The sequence below is a fragment of the Semicossyphus pulcher genome, unplaced genomic scaffold, assembly GCF_022749685.1.
Source record: "Semicossyphus pulcher isolate SPU_LCO1_2020_fin unplaced genomic scaffold, fSemPul1.0.p SCAF_13, whole genome shotgun sequence".
Lineage (NCBI taxonomy): Eukaryota > Metazoa > Chordata > Actinopteri > Labriformes > Labridae > Semicossyphus > Semicossyphus pulcher.
Window position 1 is genome coordinate 30,182,743 of NW_027211637.1, and position 14,740 is coordinate 30,197,482.

Here is a 14,740-nt window from a genome sequence, read left to right on the forward strand (position 1 = left end):
GACATGCTCGTTAGGTTCATTGGGGACACTGAATTACCCGTAGGTGTGAGTGTGAGCGTGAAAGGTTGTCTGTATCTGTGTGTCAGCCCTGTGATTGACAGGTGACCTGTCCAGGTGTAACCCCGCCTCTCGCCCTATGACAGCTGGGTTAGGCTCCAGCCCCCCCGCAACCCTGAACAGGATAAGCGATATAGATAATGATGGATGATTAATCCCTTAATTGACTCATCATTTCAGCTCTGCATTATATTAGAACACCTCTAAAGGTTGTACAATCAAACTCACATGTACTTTTTAAACAGTGATTAGAATGCTGTGATTGCTTTGTCGTGTGATAAACTCCAGCATAGAGTTGGTGTTTTTACACGTTTGTAAGAATAAGACAGTTCCCCATTTAAAGACAGAAGAAGAGAAATGCTGCGAGAACAGCCAGGGAAGAAATGAGCAGCCAATAAGTGAGTAAAATAGGTGGTTAAAAAAAAGTGTTTTTCTCAGTTTCATTGGAAAGAAACAGCTGGAGGTGGAGAGGAGGACGTTTTCTCTGATTACAACTTCCAGGGAAATAAACTTCCTGTCCCTTTATTTAGTTTTTATTGTTTTTAAACAAGATGGAGCTTGTTTTAATACATGTAGACTCTCAGTGTGTGTGTGTGTGTGTGTGTGTGTGTGTGTGTGTGTGTGTGTGTGTGTGAGTGTGTGTGTGAATTTCCCCATAAGTATACGTCTCTCAAAGAAGAGGAAGTGGGCGCTATGTGATTAATTTAATAACACATGTGAATGTCTGTGTGTTTTCCAATGTATATGAGTGTGGAGGTTATTCAGGTATATGTGTGTGTGTGCGTGTGTATGTGTGTGTGTAGCCTGCAGGCTGTGTATTTTACAATAAGCTGTCATTACGGTCAAATCCACCGTGAATAACACAAACACACGCACACACACACACACACACACACACACACACACACACACACACACACACACACACACACACACACGCACACAGTGTTGAACAATGACACATCCGCCTGTAAAGCTTACTTCTCTGTCTGTTTTCTCTTTTAGGGCTACACACACACACACACACACACACACACACGCACACACCTCTATCATATATCACCTGTATCTCTCTCCTCAGACATGCATTAACACACACATACACACTTGCACAGACTTGTTGAAGGTATCTGGAGTCAGTCTAAATCCGGTGATGCAGCTCTTTCCATGTTGTTGCACGTGAGTGATTTGGGGATTTGGGAGGAACGGAGGGATTTGAGAGGGGAGGCGAGGGGGAGACGGGAGGGGAGGTGGGATTGTCAGATAGTTTGATGAACAGTTGAGGCGAATAACGTGCTCCTGGGAGGTGATCACACAGTGACCCTGACGTCCTGCAGGAGATGTTCGAGCTGTGATTTGATTGACTGTAATTGCAGAGAGACGGTATTTTGATTCACGATCCTGCTCTAAATCAGCTGTTAATCTGGGGGCTCCCAAAGGCTGTAAGGAAATATGTAAGATGGGACACATTTGAATATCTGTGTTTTGGACACACTGATAAACAGAGGATTTATACAACTGTATGGATTTAATGCAGGTGATATCGTTTTCTGGAGTCACAAGGCAAAAGATTAATAAGGAAAAAGACAGGAAATGTAATTTTACAGGCTCTGATTTAAAGGGAAGCACTGAACTAAGGAAGAATTGTTAAAAAGTGTAAGTATGCATGGATCCAAAGGAGATATGCATGGAAAAATAACAGGGAAAAAAGGGGTCGAAATTGAGATAAATGGACCATAAACAAATTGTAAATGTCAATGACAAAATTCTGCAGAAAAAAGATTGAAACGATGAGTTGTAACCTGTAAAAAGTGCAACATAAAGTGGGGATGAAAAGGAACGAAGGGGCAAATGCATTCACATTTCTGAAATGATTTGACGTCAGGATAATAAAGAAATGAAGCAGAAAAGGCAAAACTGCAGTGAAAAAAAACAGTCATTTCAGAGAGTAATGGAGGGGGTCTTTGGCCTTAAACTTCAATGAAGATGGTTGTAATGATTTTTATCTTCATGTCTTGACAATATTTTTGCACACTGATGTGTTTTTTCTTCTTTATCATTGTCCGAAACATAAAGATGCTGAACTACAGGAACTGATGCGTGAAAACTCTGCATTTATCTTGTTTTGGAAGCTGCGATTTAGGGTTTTCTAGACTGTTTGCCAGCAACGCTTCTTACAAAAAAGTTGCTGTGTTTCTCATCAAGAAGATAGTTTCAGCTTTTCAGCAATATAAGAAGATCAACGCTGAGAATTTGATTTGAGTTCATATTTTTAGATTTAATGTCACTGATCGTGCTTTCTGTGCAGCAAAGAGCTGAATTGAGAGACTAGATTGATCTGTCAAAATAGGCAGCAGAAGAATATATTATATTCTTGTTTCTTGGCTCAGTGTTTGAATATTGCAGAGGTTGGTCCCTCAGGGGATGTAAGACTCTGAGATCTACAGTTACAGGCACAGACTAATAAATCACCAACAGTCATATCTGTATCCTGTGGACAGTAACCAGAGCAGAGTCTATCCTTCGACGCTCTGTCTGCCAGGTGTGTGTTTAAACTGAAACAGTTGATACGTAACCTTGTGTCCTCTGTGTGTGTGTCAGTGTTTGTGTATGTGTTCAGTGCAGACAGATGTAGAGGGCTGTGTGTTTGATGGGTGTTTGTAATATCGTACTGTAAGAAGACGTGTGTATACTTTCACATATCTGCTTGCATGCGCCCTCACACGCTTATGCAAGAGACCTTCTCCCCTAGATGTGTGTCATGTTTTTTAACTAAAGGCATTAAAAATACTTTGATTTGGTCCAGATATTTATCCTTCCTGTTCACACTTAAAGTTAAATGCACACTGTGGACGGAGTGGATGTTGTTAGGTAGGTTTTCAACAGTAAGGCGTGCTAGAATGACAGACTGAAATATTCCAATCCTTTCTAGAAGCTTTTGTTTGTATATTCGGGCTAATAGGTAATTTATTAAATCACTCATGTAGATCTCTTCAATCAGCAGCTGTGAAGCAAGCTGTAATGGCTGCAGTGAATCCCTGCAGGCAAATGCGCCCAGTCAAAGTCTGTCTTCTAACAGTTCTTGTTTTTGCGAATGGCTCAGATCGTTATTCTAAGTGTCTGACAACATTACACAAAGGATCCCTACAGATTAAGTTCTTTTGTAAAGGAGTAAGACCTTTATTTGCAGCCAAAAAACTGTGTTAAATTGCTGTCTTCAAATCCACCAGACTCCATTGACAAAAACAGTAATTTTACTTGCAACACGCAGGAGTTGCTGGTCTACTGCTGCCACAGTCAATTAGATTGTTTGACTTACAGTGGGACGTTAGGGTTTTTAATGGATAGTTGGGATCCACCACAATATTTGTGTCAAACGAAATAACACAAAAAAATTGAGGCAGCAGTTGACATGCAACTCCCTTCTTCTGCGAGGTAAAATTACTGGTTTTGTCAAAGGAGTCTGGTGGCTTTAAAGGGAGTCATGTAACGGCTGTTTCTGGTTTCAAAAGAGGGATCTTACTCTTTCACAAAAATGTGTCTCTTCAGGGATCCTTTCTGTTATCTTGTTATACAATGTCAGTGGGATTTGAGTGGATGTATAAAGGTGCATTAGCCCCCAAGAATTACATTTCAGCCACATCCAAAAAATGTTCAAATAGAAGAGGTTTAAAAATACCGTAATTCCCCTTTAATGCCACCAAACCGGTACTGACAGGTTCAAGCAAATTGTCAGGAAACAGTGGGATTTGTTGCAGAACTAGTTGGACTGACATCTGATATGTTTTCCAAAACACTATTATATGCAATTCATCCAAAACACACCCCCAGTGTTTTGCTGGCTCCAGAGAGAGAGTCCAGTAAATATACAGTATCTTCTAAAAGTGGATAATATCTGGAGTCCTGGCTTCACTCCCTTTGCAGGGATTAGAAAGGATTTAAGAAGATTAAGGAGATAAAGCACATTGATACTCATCTCTTGAGAATAATTGGGTTCTATTATTATCCACAAAAGCTGTTTTTACTGTATATGCTTGTCAGGGCATGTACAGTGTATTCTCCTTACAGTAAACGTGATTTTAAAGTAGGTGTCAATACAACTACTTTATGGCCCTGCTGTTTTTACTGTAAATACTAAAGTGTCCTACCTGTGCACTGCTTATACACTGAACTGTAAGAGATGATATTTACTTTATCTGTTCTGTAAATCACTGCAGACAACTTTGCAAAAATCAGGTTACAACATTCAAAGCCTACAATACTATAACACCTGAACACAACATATTTCAATCACATTAGAAACAAGCACAGAAGACCAGCTGGCTTAAAGTAAGTTCAAATTATTAGCTAAAAGTAATAGACCACTTGATGAAATAGTTCGCTACAAGTAATAGATATAAAGTTTGCTAAAAGTAATGTATATAAGGTAGAAATAGCTAGCTAAAAGTAATGTAAATTAAGTTAAAATAGTTAGCTAAAAGTTAATGATAAACCGTTGCTATAGTTAGCTAACCGGTTAGCCTAACAATGGATAATTGGTTGAAATAGTAAGCTAACAGCTAAAATTGTTTGCTAACAGTTTAAATAGTTAGCTAAGGTAATGGAGAAACAGTTAAGATAGTTAGCTAGCAGTTTAAATAATTAGCTAGCAGTTTAAATGGTTAGCTAAGGTAATGGAGAAACCGTTAAAATCGTTAGCTAACAGTACAGTTACAACACTTAGCTATAGTTTCTCTCTTCTAGTCGGCTATAGCTGCAACTTCTAGTGGAGTAATCCTTCCTGTCATTTTTCAAGCTAAAATTTCAAAAATATTTGGGTTCCAGCTTCATAAATGTGAACATTTGTGGGGGGTTTTTAAATATAATTTATAAAAGTAAATTAAGAGTCTTTAGTTTTTGTAGTTTTCTTGGACAAAATAAGCAAAAACCTCTGAACACTGGAAACTGTGATGGGATTTTTTTCACCATTTCTTTTATTTTATTTTATGGCCTAAATGATTAATCAGTCAATCTATAAATCATGGAAATCTTTGATTGATAAGCCTAAGTAGTAGTCAGTTAAAAAGGTGTCTACAAATGTCTTCACTCATCTGGACCCAAACATGCTGGACAGGTGTCAAAACAAGAATTAAGTGTGTAATAATTAAGTTATCTTTAATTGGAAACTAACTTTAACAGTAGGAAACTTTAAATTTAACTAGCCAGAGGAGAATAATTAGGTAAATCTGTTTTAGCACACTTTTTCACTAATAAGGCACGTCCACACGTCTGTTCAGACTTCATGTGAGATCATATTGTGGCCACCTGGCTGCTTGCTCAGAGTTTGCTCTGTTCTGCACCATTTGGTTTCACTTTTCTGCATCACCTCCAGCTCAGGATCTGAGCCCAGGGAGGTGAGGCTACATCTGGGTTAATCATCAGCACAGCTGGTGTGTGTGTGAGTGTATTTAAATGTAATTGTTCCTGAACCTGTGCGTGTGTGTGTGTGTGTGTGTGTGTGTAGGGTTGAAAAGAAAACAGGCTTTTCCTTTGAGAGTCAGCAAAGTGTCGGGATAATAACAAAGCATAAAGAGGAAGGAACTGCTGAGGAAGATAAAATGTGGGGTTTTTTTGTTATATGTGAGTTTAGGACATAAATTCTGTTTAAGTGAATTCCAGCAGTGATTGAAAGTGTTGAGGGAGTGCTAAAAGTCGAATTGGAGAGGGGTCTCATGCAGTGTTTTATTACCCATACTTCCTTGCCATTTAGTGTGCCAGATAAAGATTTAATATTTCAAGGCAAAATGTTATGAAAACATTGTATGTCCCAATTATATGCATTTTGCAGGCAAAGTATTTACTTCACAGTGGCAGCTGTTCCTCATACTTTTTTTGAGGTGACACAACCTTTGGCGGACATTTTTGTGCTCCAACAGTTCCCGAAACTATCAACAACACAGCTAATCGTGGTCAGATTTGGTGCAAGTTGACTTTAGCATCAATGCTACATTCACCTGTTGGCTTGTTAGCTTGCTTACAGTATGACCGTTCTGCTTTGGAATAGAGACTAAAGCTAAAAGGAAGTTTACTGTGTCACAATAACCACCATTGTGAAACAAACCTATTGTGTAAGACTGTTGAAGTTACCTTTACCTACAGTGATACTAATCTGATAAGAGCCACTACCTAAAGCCCGTCTATCCGGGGCGTTGAATTACACCAGGCTAAAGGGCCTTTAGTCATATACCGACTCATTCATACGGCACCAGCAGGGATTATTACACTATCACGCTGTTGCAACACCTCCCATGTTAGCTGACAAAACAATTATTCACACATTCCTGCAAATATTTAGAATAGAAAGCATAGAAGAAAATACAGAGCAAAATCAAGAGGTGTAGAGAGGCTGATAGAGGTAGATATTTTTATGAGAGCTGAACATGATCGGCTGCAATCGAGACATATTTTGTCTGAAAGTTAACACTCATGGTTTCATGGGGCCTGCAGCTATATCAGGGGGAAAACTTCACATTTAGATACAGCTGTTTTGAATTACCAAAGATTAAATGAGCTTCAGGAGACAGACGGTGTTTACCTCCTGACTCATCTGGGTATTTCACACATAAAAGAATGATGAACCTGATGGAAAAAACTATCACTCAGACATGAATCCCTCTGTTTAAAGTATTGGTAAATGGTATTTTTAAACAATTATAGTTTGGATTCAGATATTTTAAACAGTCAGAGGAGCAGGAATGTGCTACTCTGGTTTACAATTTTATCAAAACATTCAAATATATATTCCTTGAGTCATGCATAGTAGTAGGGCGAATACATTTAAAAAATAACAGTGGTTCCAAACCATATACTTGTGCTCAATAGTACTCCTGCAGTTGCCAGGGGGTACAGTGAAACAATTCAGTTAAAGTAATCGATGAAAGGTGAAACAGTTATCAAAAAGTAATGAATAAACAGTTTAAAAATGTAGCTAATAGTTGAAATACTATACCAAAGTGTTTAAATAGTAAGCTCATAGCTGAAATGGTTTGCTAAAGTAACAGATAAACAGAGAAATAGTTAGCTAACAGTTGAAATAGCTAGCTTAAGAAATATAGGCCTACATTTGAAATAGTAGCTCTCAGTTGAAATGTTTGCTAAAGCAATAGGATTGGGGTTGAAAGGGTTAGCAAATAGTAGAAATAGTTAGCTGAAGTAATTGATAATCATTAGCTTTAGTAATAGATAGGCTCTTTAAATAGCTAAAGTAATGTATAAACAGTTGAAATAGTTAGCTAAAGCAGTGGGAAACATTTGAATAAGTTAGCTAAAAGTTAAAATAGTTAGCTGAAGTAATGGAAAAACGGTTAGCTAAACAGTTAGCTAATGTAACGTTAGCTTACAGTTGAAATAGTTGGCTAAAGTAATGGGAAAACGGTTAAACAAGTTCGCTAACAGTTAAATAGTTAGCTAACAGTTTAATAGCTAGATTGAAATGAATAGCTTTAGCACTGGGAAAACGGTTAGATAAAATGGTTAGCTAAAGTAGTGGACAAAGGGCTGCAAGATAGCTAACAGTTGACATAGTAAGTTAAAGTAATAGAGAAACGGTTTAAATATTAACTAATACCTTAAAAATGTAGCTAATGTTATGGATAAACAGTTGAAAGTTGAAGTTGAGGTTAGCTTACAGTTGAAATAATAAGCTAAAGCAATGAGAAAATTGTTGAATAAGCTAATTAGCTACTTAACGGATAAACTGTTGAAGTGAGCTAACAATCAAAATGGTTAGCCAAGGTAGGCTAATGGGTGGAAAAAGTTAGCTAGCAGTTAAAACAGTACGCTTAAGTTCTGGATTAAATGTTGAGACATTTCAGTTAACTAACAAACCATCCAAAATAGGAACACTTTAAATCTATACATTTTACATGATAGGTGTAAATAAATGAACATGATTTTATCAGACATGGCTGTGGGGGCCCAAAAAGGTTGGAGACCAGTGGAATACTATATTTGTACGTGTTTCACACAGCAGGTGTTTGATTGATAGAAACACCGGCAGAGAAATTCCAAGAAATCCCTCCTGACCTCATCGAGCGTATAGAGATACTGTTCCTGGTTTATGTCAGAGCGAAAGAATGTAGATCTGAAAAGTTACATCGATGCTGGACTTTGTTTAAAATAGTTATATCCAGCAGGTGTGTTACAGACCTGACTGGAGGTCTGTGTTTAAAGGCAGCGGGTGACTGAACGGTTCGACCTTTAGCTGCAGAGAAACAGTTTAGAGGCCACAATCACAGACTGTATCATGATGGAGTAAGGGTCCTACTCAGGGTGCAGTACAGTGCTAGGTCAGTTGAATTTATCATCCTGCTACTCACAGGAAACCATGTATGTGCTCGTAAAGATAGCTCTGTAAAATAAATTGAAAAGTGAAGCTTTATTGCTCTTGGAGTAAACACCAAGTTTACTCCGCTCTGGTCAGGAAGCTGCGAGTGCACAACTAACGATCCGAACCAGGAAGTAGTGAATTCGGGTGGAAACCGTCCATTGAAAGTCATTTCCTAAAACGCTCGAACAGAACTGATCGCCAGGGAGGAAAAGAAAGAAGCATGGAGGGGTAGAGTGCATGAGTGATCGGTGAAGTAAATTGTGTGTGAGGGACGGAAAGAGAGGGGGGATCGACTGAATGAATGGATCTGATAGTAAAGGTGAAAGCTGGAAACACAATCAGCCTGTAGAAACACAATACACAGACTTGTTATCAGCACAGAGCAGAGCTAGAAAACACACCTCCCTCTGCAGAACAGTGCTCCACAAAGATCTCCAAACATATGAAAAAACTTTAGAGAGTAAACACCAAATTCAACACCACTAAATTTGATCCCAATGTTGCTGTTTTAACACTTGTGTGCCTGTTCTTTCAGCCACAGCCTGAGATATTTGATTAGAAAATAGTTGTTTTGGGATTAAAATCTAATTAAAACCACAGGAGTCAGACTTTTAAGGAGATTTTCAGAGGATTTGTTTCCTTCCTTTTGATCACACTGCTCACTCCTGTGACTCCAGTCCTCTGTGTTTGTCTCTCGTTGACCGGTTAAGAAGACTTGGAGGGACGAGAGAATAGCATTAAGGAGGTTTTTTCTCTCTCCCTGCTGTGTTTTGGCCACACTCTGCAGGCCGCAGGTTTACAGACTAATCCGATTAAAAAGCCGGGGTGAAGCAGTCAGCCGCCGTTGATGGAGGAGGAAGATTAACTCCTTCATTGTCGGGGGGTCCATTCCCACTTTTGCCCTTTTCCTCTCTTTTCTTTTCACTCTTTCTTTCTCTTTCTTTGAGGAGACAACAGCAAGGTTAGAGGAAGAGGAATGTGAACTTTTTAGAGAGTTCAAATGATGTTTTACCCAAAGCACAATGGGCTGAGATAGGTACACACCACTGCATACTTCAGCCTTTTGTGTCTGCACGAGTGTGTGTCAGAATAAAAGCAGCACATACAGAGTGAAAGCCAAAATAAAACTTTAATTTGTCAGGTATTTAACACTATATTCTATCGTTTTCTCATGCTGCTGTTGTTGTTGTTGTTGTTTACAGGTTACAGTGCGACTGTCAGCACAACACCTGTGGTTTGTCATGTGACCAGTGTTGCCCCGGGCACAACCAAATACCCTGGAAACCCGCCACGACCTACAGCGCCAACGAGTGTGAACGTGAGTAGTGTGCATATATGGAAGAACTCGTGCCTGGTCATAACACACACACACACCCACACACAGAGAGAGAGAGAGAGAGAGAGAGAGGGAGAGAGAGAGAGTGTAATCAGTGATCCCTGCAGAGGAATGCATTTTCTTTCATGTGTTGGTTCAACAGAACTAGTTGGCCTTAATTCACTGAGGCTGAACGGACACATGGGCTGCTGTTAGCCTTTTAATAACTTTCACACATGCACATCTGAACAGTGTTTCTAGGAAATGCTGCTCTGATTTAAAATATACAAATATCCTTAACGTAACTTCAATATCTCAACATCTGTCCTGATGTACTTATGCTGGGAAATCCCTCCACGTTCCGGTATGTTCTTAGATTTGTGTGTAGCTTTTGTTTATTTATTTAGTTTGTTTTTTTTCCTTACACTTTCTTCCCTTCTCCCCCCTTGCATGTGTTGGTTTGTGTTTGTTTTTTTCACTTTCTTTTTCATATATTATGGATATATTTGTTTTAAAGACACGGCTGGGGAGCCTATTTGGCCTGACCTCAGAGGTTACGGTCCCTGATTTGGCGGCCCCGGGTTCAGCCCCCGCCCTCGGCCCTTTGCCGCATATCATCCCCACTCTCTCTTCCCCCGTTTCCGACACTATCCAGTGTGCTCTCTCCATCGCAAAAAAAGAGGACACAGTGGATGTACACCATTGTAAAACTATGTATATATTGGTGGTATATTTGAATGTCTTTAAAATACAGGTGATTCTCTCTAATTATCACAATTTTCAGTCAGAAATAGTGGAGGGAAAAATACTATTGTATTAAGTTTTAAACATTTTTCAACTTCAACTTTTTTAAGGAAAGTTGTGGAATGAAAAAGTGAGATTTTTGTGTTTAATTTCCAAATTAATTCCCGTGAAATATAATTTGGAAATAAGTTGATTTTTGTGATAATTATTCCTGCATGCATACAAATTGACTCATTTAATATGATAAAAATACACAGATTTGAGACTCAACATTTCTAAAGAACGATTTAGTATAAGTTAGGTGTATTTTAAGTTGTCTTCTCTGACTGAGTCCTGCTGCAGTCTGTCAGCTGACTCGGTGTTATATTTACATGTGAGAGCCGCCTGTTATCAAAGCTGCAGTTATATTTAACAAGGAACAACCTGAGTCAAAATGGCAGAGAGGGTCACCAAAGGCCAACGTGATATGAAACTACAGAGAGCGAGATGTAGGCATTTGTTAGCGTGTCCCTTTGGAAGAGATGGACATGATCATAAATTGAGCTCTTCAGAGGTGAACTTTCTGTCTGCTTAAATCATAGCTTCGTTGATTCTTTACCCTGGAAAGTCTTAAAGTTTCTTTTGGGTTGGTGTAAAAATAGAATAAGGAACTCAAATGTGCCTCAGGTCTGAGAAAAACTGTCCCTTGTTATCACCTCTAACACTATCAGGAGCTGGAGTCAGAGGAGGAGGATAAGGAGCGCTGGTTTATTCAGCCGGCACCTGTCAGGCGCTGAGGGTCAGATAAGAACAAAAAGCTCTATCGGGGTTTCACTGACTCTGAATCAAGAGTAAAGGTTGTTCTGAAGCGTGCTGTTCTCTCTCTGTATCTCATGTGAAGTTAATAAATGTATCTAATCTTTTCTCTGTGTGTTAACAAGAACCACGATGAGGTCAGTCTGTGCCGTAACACTTCCTGTTCTCTTCATTCATACAATTAAAGGCAAAGACATAATGCTTCACCTGACCCCCCTCAAACAAACAATGTATTGTTCTTTGTGAGCTTTAGAGGCGATGGAAGACAGATTCATAGCTGTCTCCCCTTGTTTCCAGTCTTTATGCTAAGCTAAGCTAACTGGCTTCATATTATCCATGAGAGGTGTCTGTATTTCTTAGTTGGCTTCTTCTTCTTCTTCTCCATCTCCATCTCCTCCTCCTTCTTCTTCTTCTTCTTCTTCTTTTTTACCTTCTTTTTCAACACCTCCTTCTCCTTTTTCTCCTACTTCACTTTATCATTTCTTATTCCCCAATTCCTCCTTCTTCTTCTCTTTCTTCTTTTCGTCCTTCTCCTCCTACTTCACTTCATCATCTTCTTCTCATAAAGTTGTAGGACAGGCTGAAGAGGGTATAAAGTTTCAGGAGAGGTTGATATTCAGGTCGGATTAGCTTCTAAAAATATCTCTAAAAACTACAAAAGCAGGAGAGAGTAATCCCTAAAAAAGATGCGTAAGCCGTCTTTGATCCCTGACTGTAATCAGACATGAAATAACCCTCTTATGATTCATGAAACATCCCAGACCTTCCTGCTTCTGCTTCAATAAACAGTATCTGACTTACATTTAACGACTCTTCAGGAAATGATGAAGCATGTGTGGTCGTGTTAATTACAGTGTCTCTCATTTCATCTCCCACCTTTTAATGAACACCTGTCAGAGGACTCAGGGTTCAAAACAACAGCTATGTCTGAAGAGACTTCACAGATCAGAGGACATGTTTGTGGTTGTTTCAGACGTCACATAAATATGTCGGTGAAGAAGAAATAAAGTCTGAATGTACGTTATTAAAAATACTACTAAGGGTTGTGATTTCTAACGATAACTACGAACTTATTCTCTCTTTTTTGTTTTCTTTTCTTTAAACAGCCTTGCAATTAAAAAGATTTACCTGAGTCTAACTGGGTTTTATGTCTCCTTGTGTGCTTTCAGCCTGTAACTGTCACCGTCACTCGTTCGACTGTTACTACGATCCCGAGGTCGACCACAGGAGAGGCAGCCTCGACTTCCACGGACACTACAGGGGAGGAGGAGTCTGCCTCAACTGTCAGGTAACTAAAGTCGCATTTTATCCCAAAGAACCTGGACCTTAAGTCCCTGAAACGACTTTTGTAGGAAGTAAAAGGCCCTGTAAGATCTTTGTTTCTTATTTCTACTGGTTTGAGGCCACAGATTTAAAGGAATGGTGGTGAAATAAAAAAGCTTTCAGTGTTTAATCAATCAGAAATATTCAGCGCTGCAAGATCCAGAATTAGATCAATTCAATTCCTTTTTTATTTTTCTGTATCCAGTTTCCTGAAGATATCATGTGTCTCAATTGCAGATATTTCTAATTACATTAGTGCTTTTCCATAATGTCCACTATGAATATTATAACTGTCATCTCTTTCATCTTAAAGTTATCACTGTGCTTGAATAGGTTTTATTATTGCAGTCACGATTAACTTACCTTAAACTCTTCCCTTTCAGCATCACACCACTGGAGTCAACTGTGAGCGCTGTATCCCCACCTACTACAGGTCACCTGACCACCCCATTGAATCCCCTCTGGCCTGCTCACGTGAGTGAAAGCTGTCTGTCAAATAACATGATCAAACAGACATAAAGCATTCAGAGGGCAGTGTTAAAACAAGACTTGGGGCCGGCGGGCACAATTTGCATAAAAATCTGAGATTTTTCCCGTTGGAATGTGTACTAATGTGTTCATAAAACTCCTTCAAATGTTCATAAGAACTGGCTTCAGCAGTACGGGTAGCTGCATTGTCAGAATTGCTAGCAGCATTAGCCATGCCGGATGCACATTGGGTGCCGTAAATCCAACTTCAGCTGCCATAAAACACACAGAGCTCGGCAACTCTTGGTAGCTCTCGAAACATGAGCGGCCATTCACCGTCTCCAGAGTGAACTGTGCTCTCGTTGATCAGTTACAAATTGATTTGTTCAGTTCACCATTCACCAATATATAAGTGTGTTCTAGCACAACACTGTCAGGGGGCTTGCAAATAAAGTGCAAATTGTATATATACATTATTAATATCATAAACAGTCCCTTTTTGCTCTGTGTCTTATGGTTATCTCTTCTTTCTCCTCCTTCTCCTCCCTGCAGGCTGCAACTGTCAGTCACAGTTTACAGACGGCACCTGTGAGGATCTGACCGGTCGCTGTTTCTGCAAACCAAACTACGCCGGAGAGAACTGCGACACCTGCGCCAGCGGCTTCATTAACTTCCCCGACTGTTACCGTGAGTTATTACAGCAACAGACACGCCTCACAAAACTGTTAAAATCTATATTTTTCTTGTTGTGTAATCCGTCTCGCTCTCTGTCCATCAGCCATCCCAACCTACCCCACCAACAACAACAACAACGGAGAGGCCAAAACAGCAGGAGAGATCATCAGTGAGACTTCCTTTTCTGCTCAAGTGTTCTTTGTTTTATATTTTATATATTTTTCAATCTGTTTTTGTGTGATAGGGACAATTAAATTTAAGTGCTAATACAGAGCATAAAACTGATTACTTATGTGAACTCTTCCTGCGTACTGTTTCTGCATTTTCCCACGCTCTCCTGTCGCCTGTTCAGCTGTTGATGTTTTGGTAAAAGTCAGGTGTTTGTGGGAGTTTTGGGAAAATCAGTGTGGTGTGAATGGAATTTCAGTGGAATGTGATAATCTGGACCAAAACTCTGTTCAGTCCGACCTCATGTTAGAGTCGACATATCAGTCTGTTTGTGTTTCCTGCTCTGAGGAGGGGGTTTGTTTGTGGTAGATACACTTTGGAAACCTGAACACGGATTCATTCTCATAATATAGAATAGGTTTTAATCTGCTGCTCCTCCCTTAAAAGACCCATAACTTTATTGACAATAAACTAACCTGTTTGCTTTCTCCCTCTGCAGACTGTGAGTGCAGTGCAGCCGGTACTGTGGATAACTCCTGCAGGCCGGATCCCACGACTCGGACCTGCGTCTGCAAACAAGGTTTCACTGGTGACCACTGCGACACCTGCGCTCCAGGTTTCCATGGACTCAACTGTCAAGGTGAGAGACAGCTGCATGGATAGACAAATATAACAGGGCTGCAACGATTACATTCATTATTGATTCATCCTTTAATTCACTTTCTCAGTAACATTGATGTGTGGCTGCAACAATTATATCTTGTTACAAAAATACAAATGGACAAACAGTGGGAGGAATTCCAGACACTTTGTTTGTTTATCCTGTT

At 39.5% G+C, this 14,740-nt stretch overlaps 1 protein-coding gene across 1 annotated transcript in view; it reads left to right on the top strand.

Moving 5' to 3' along the window:
* lama5 (laminin, alpha 5) overlaps positions 1-14,740 on the top strand; it is a 92,321-nt gene that overhangs the window by 41,617 nt on the left and 35,964 nt on the right. Inside the window, exons 7-12 of the mRNA XM_069659665.1 lie at positions 9,628-9,743; positions 12,449-12,567; positions 12,986-13,076; positions 13,623-13,757; positions 13,849-13,914; positions 14,413-14,553. Coding sequence (XP_069515766.1) covers positions 9,628-9,743; positions 12,449-12,567; positions 12,986-13,076; positions 13,623-13,757; positions 13,849-13,914; positions 14,413-14,553 — 668 coding nt within the window. The remainder of the gene's footprint in view (positions 1-9,627; positions 9,744-12,448; positions 12,568-12,985; positions 13,077-13,622; positions 13,758-13,848; positions 13,915-14,412; positions 14,554-14,740) is intronic.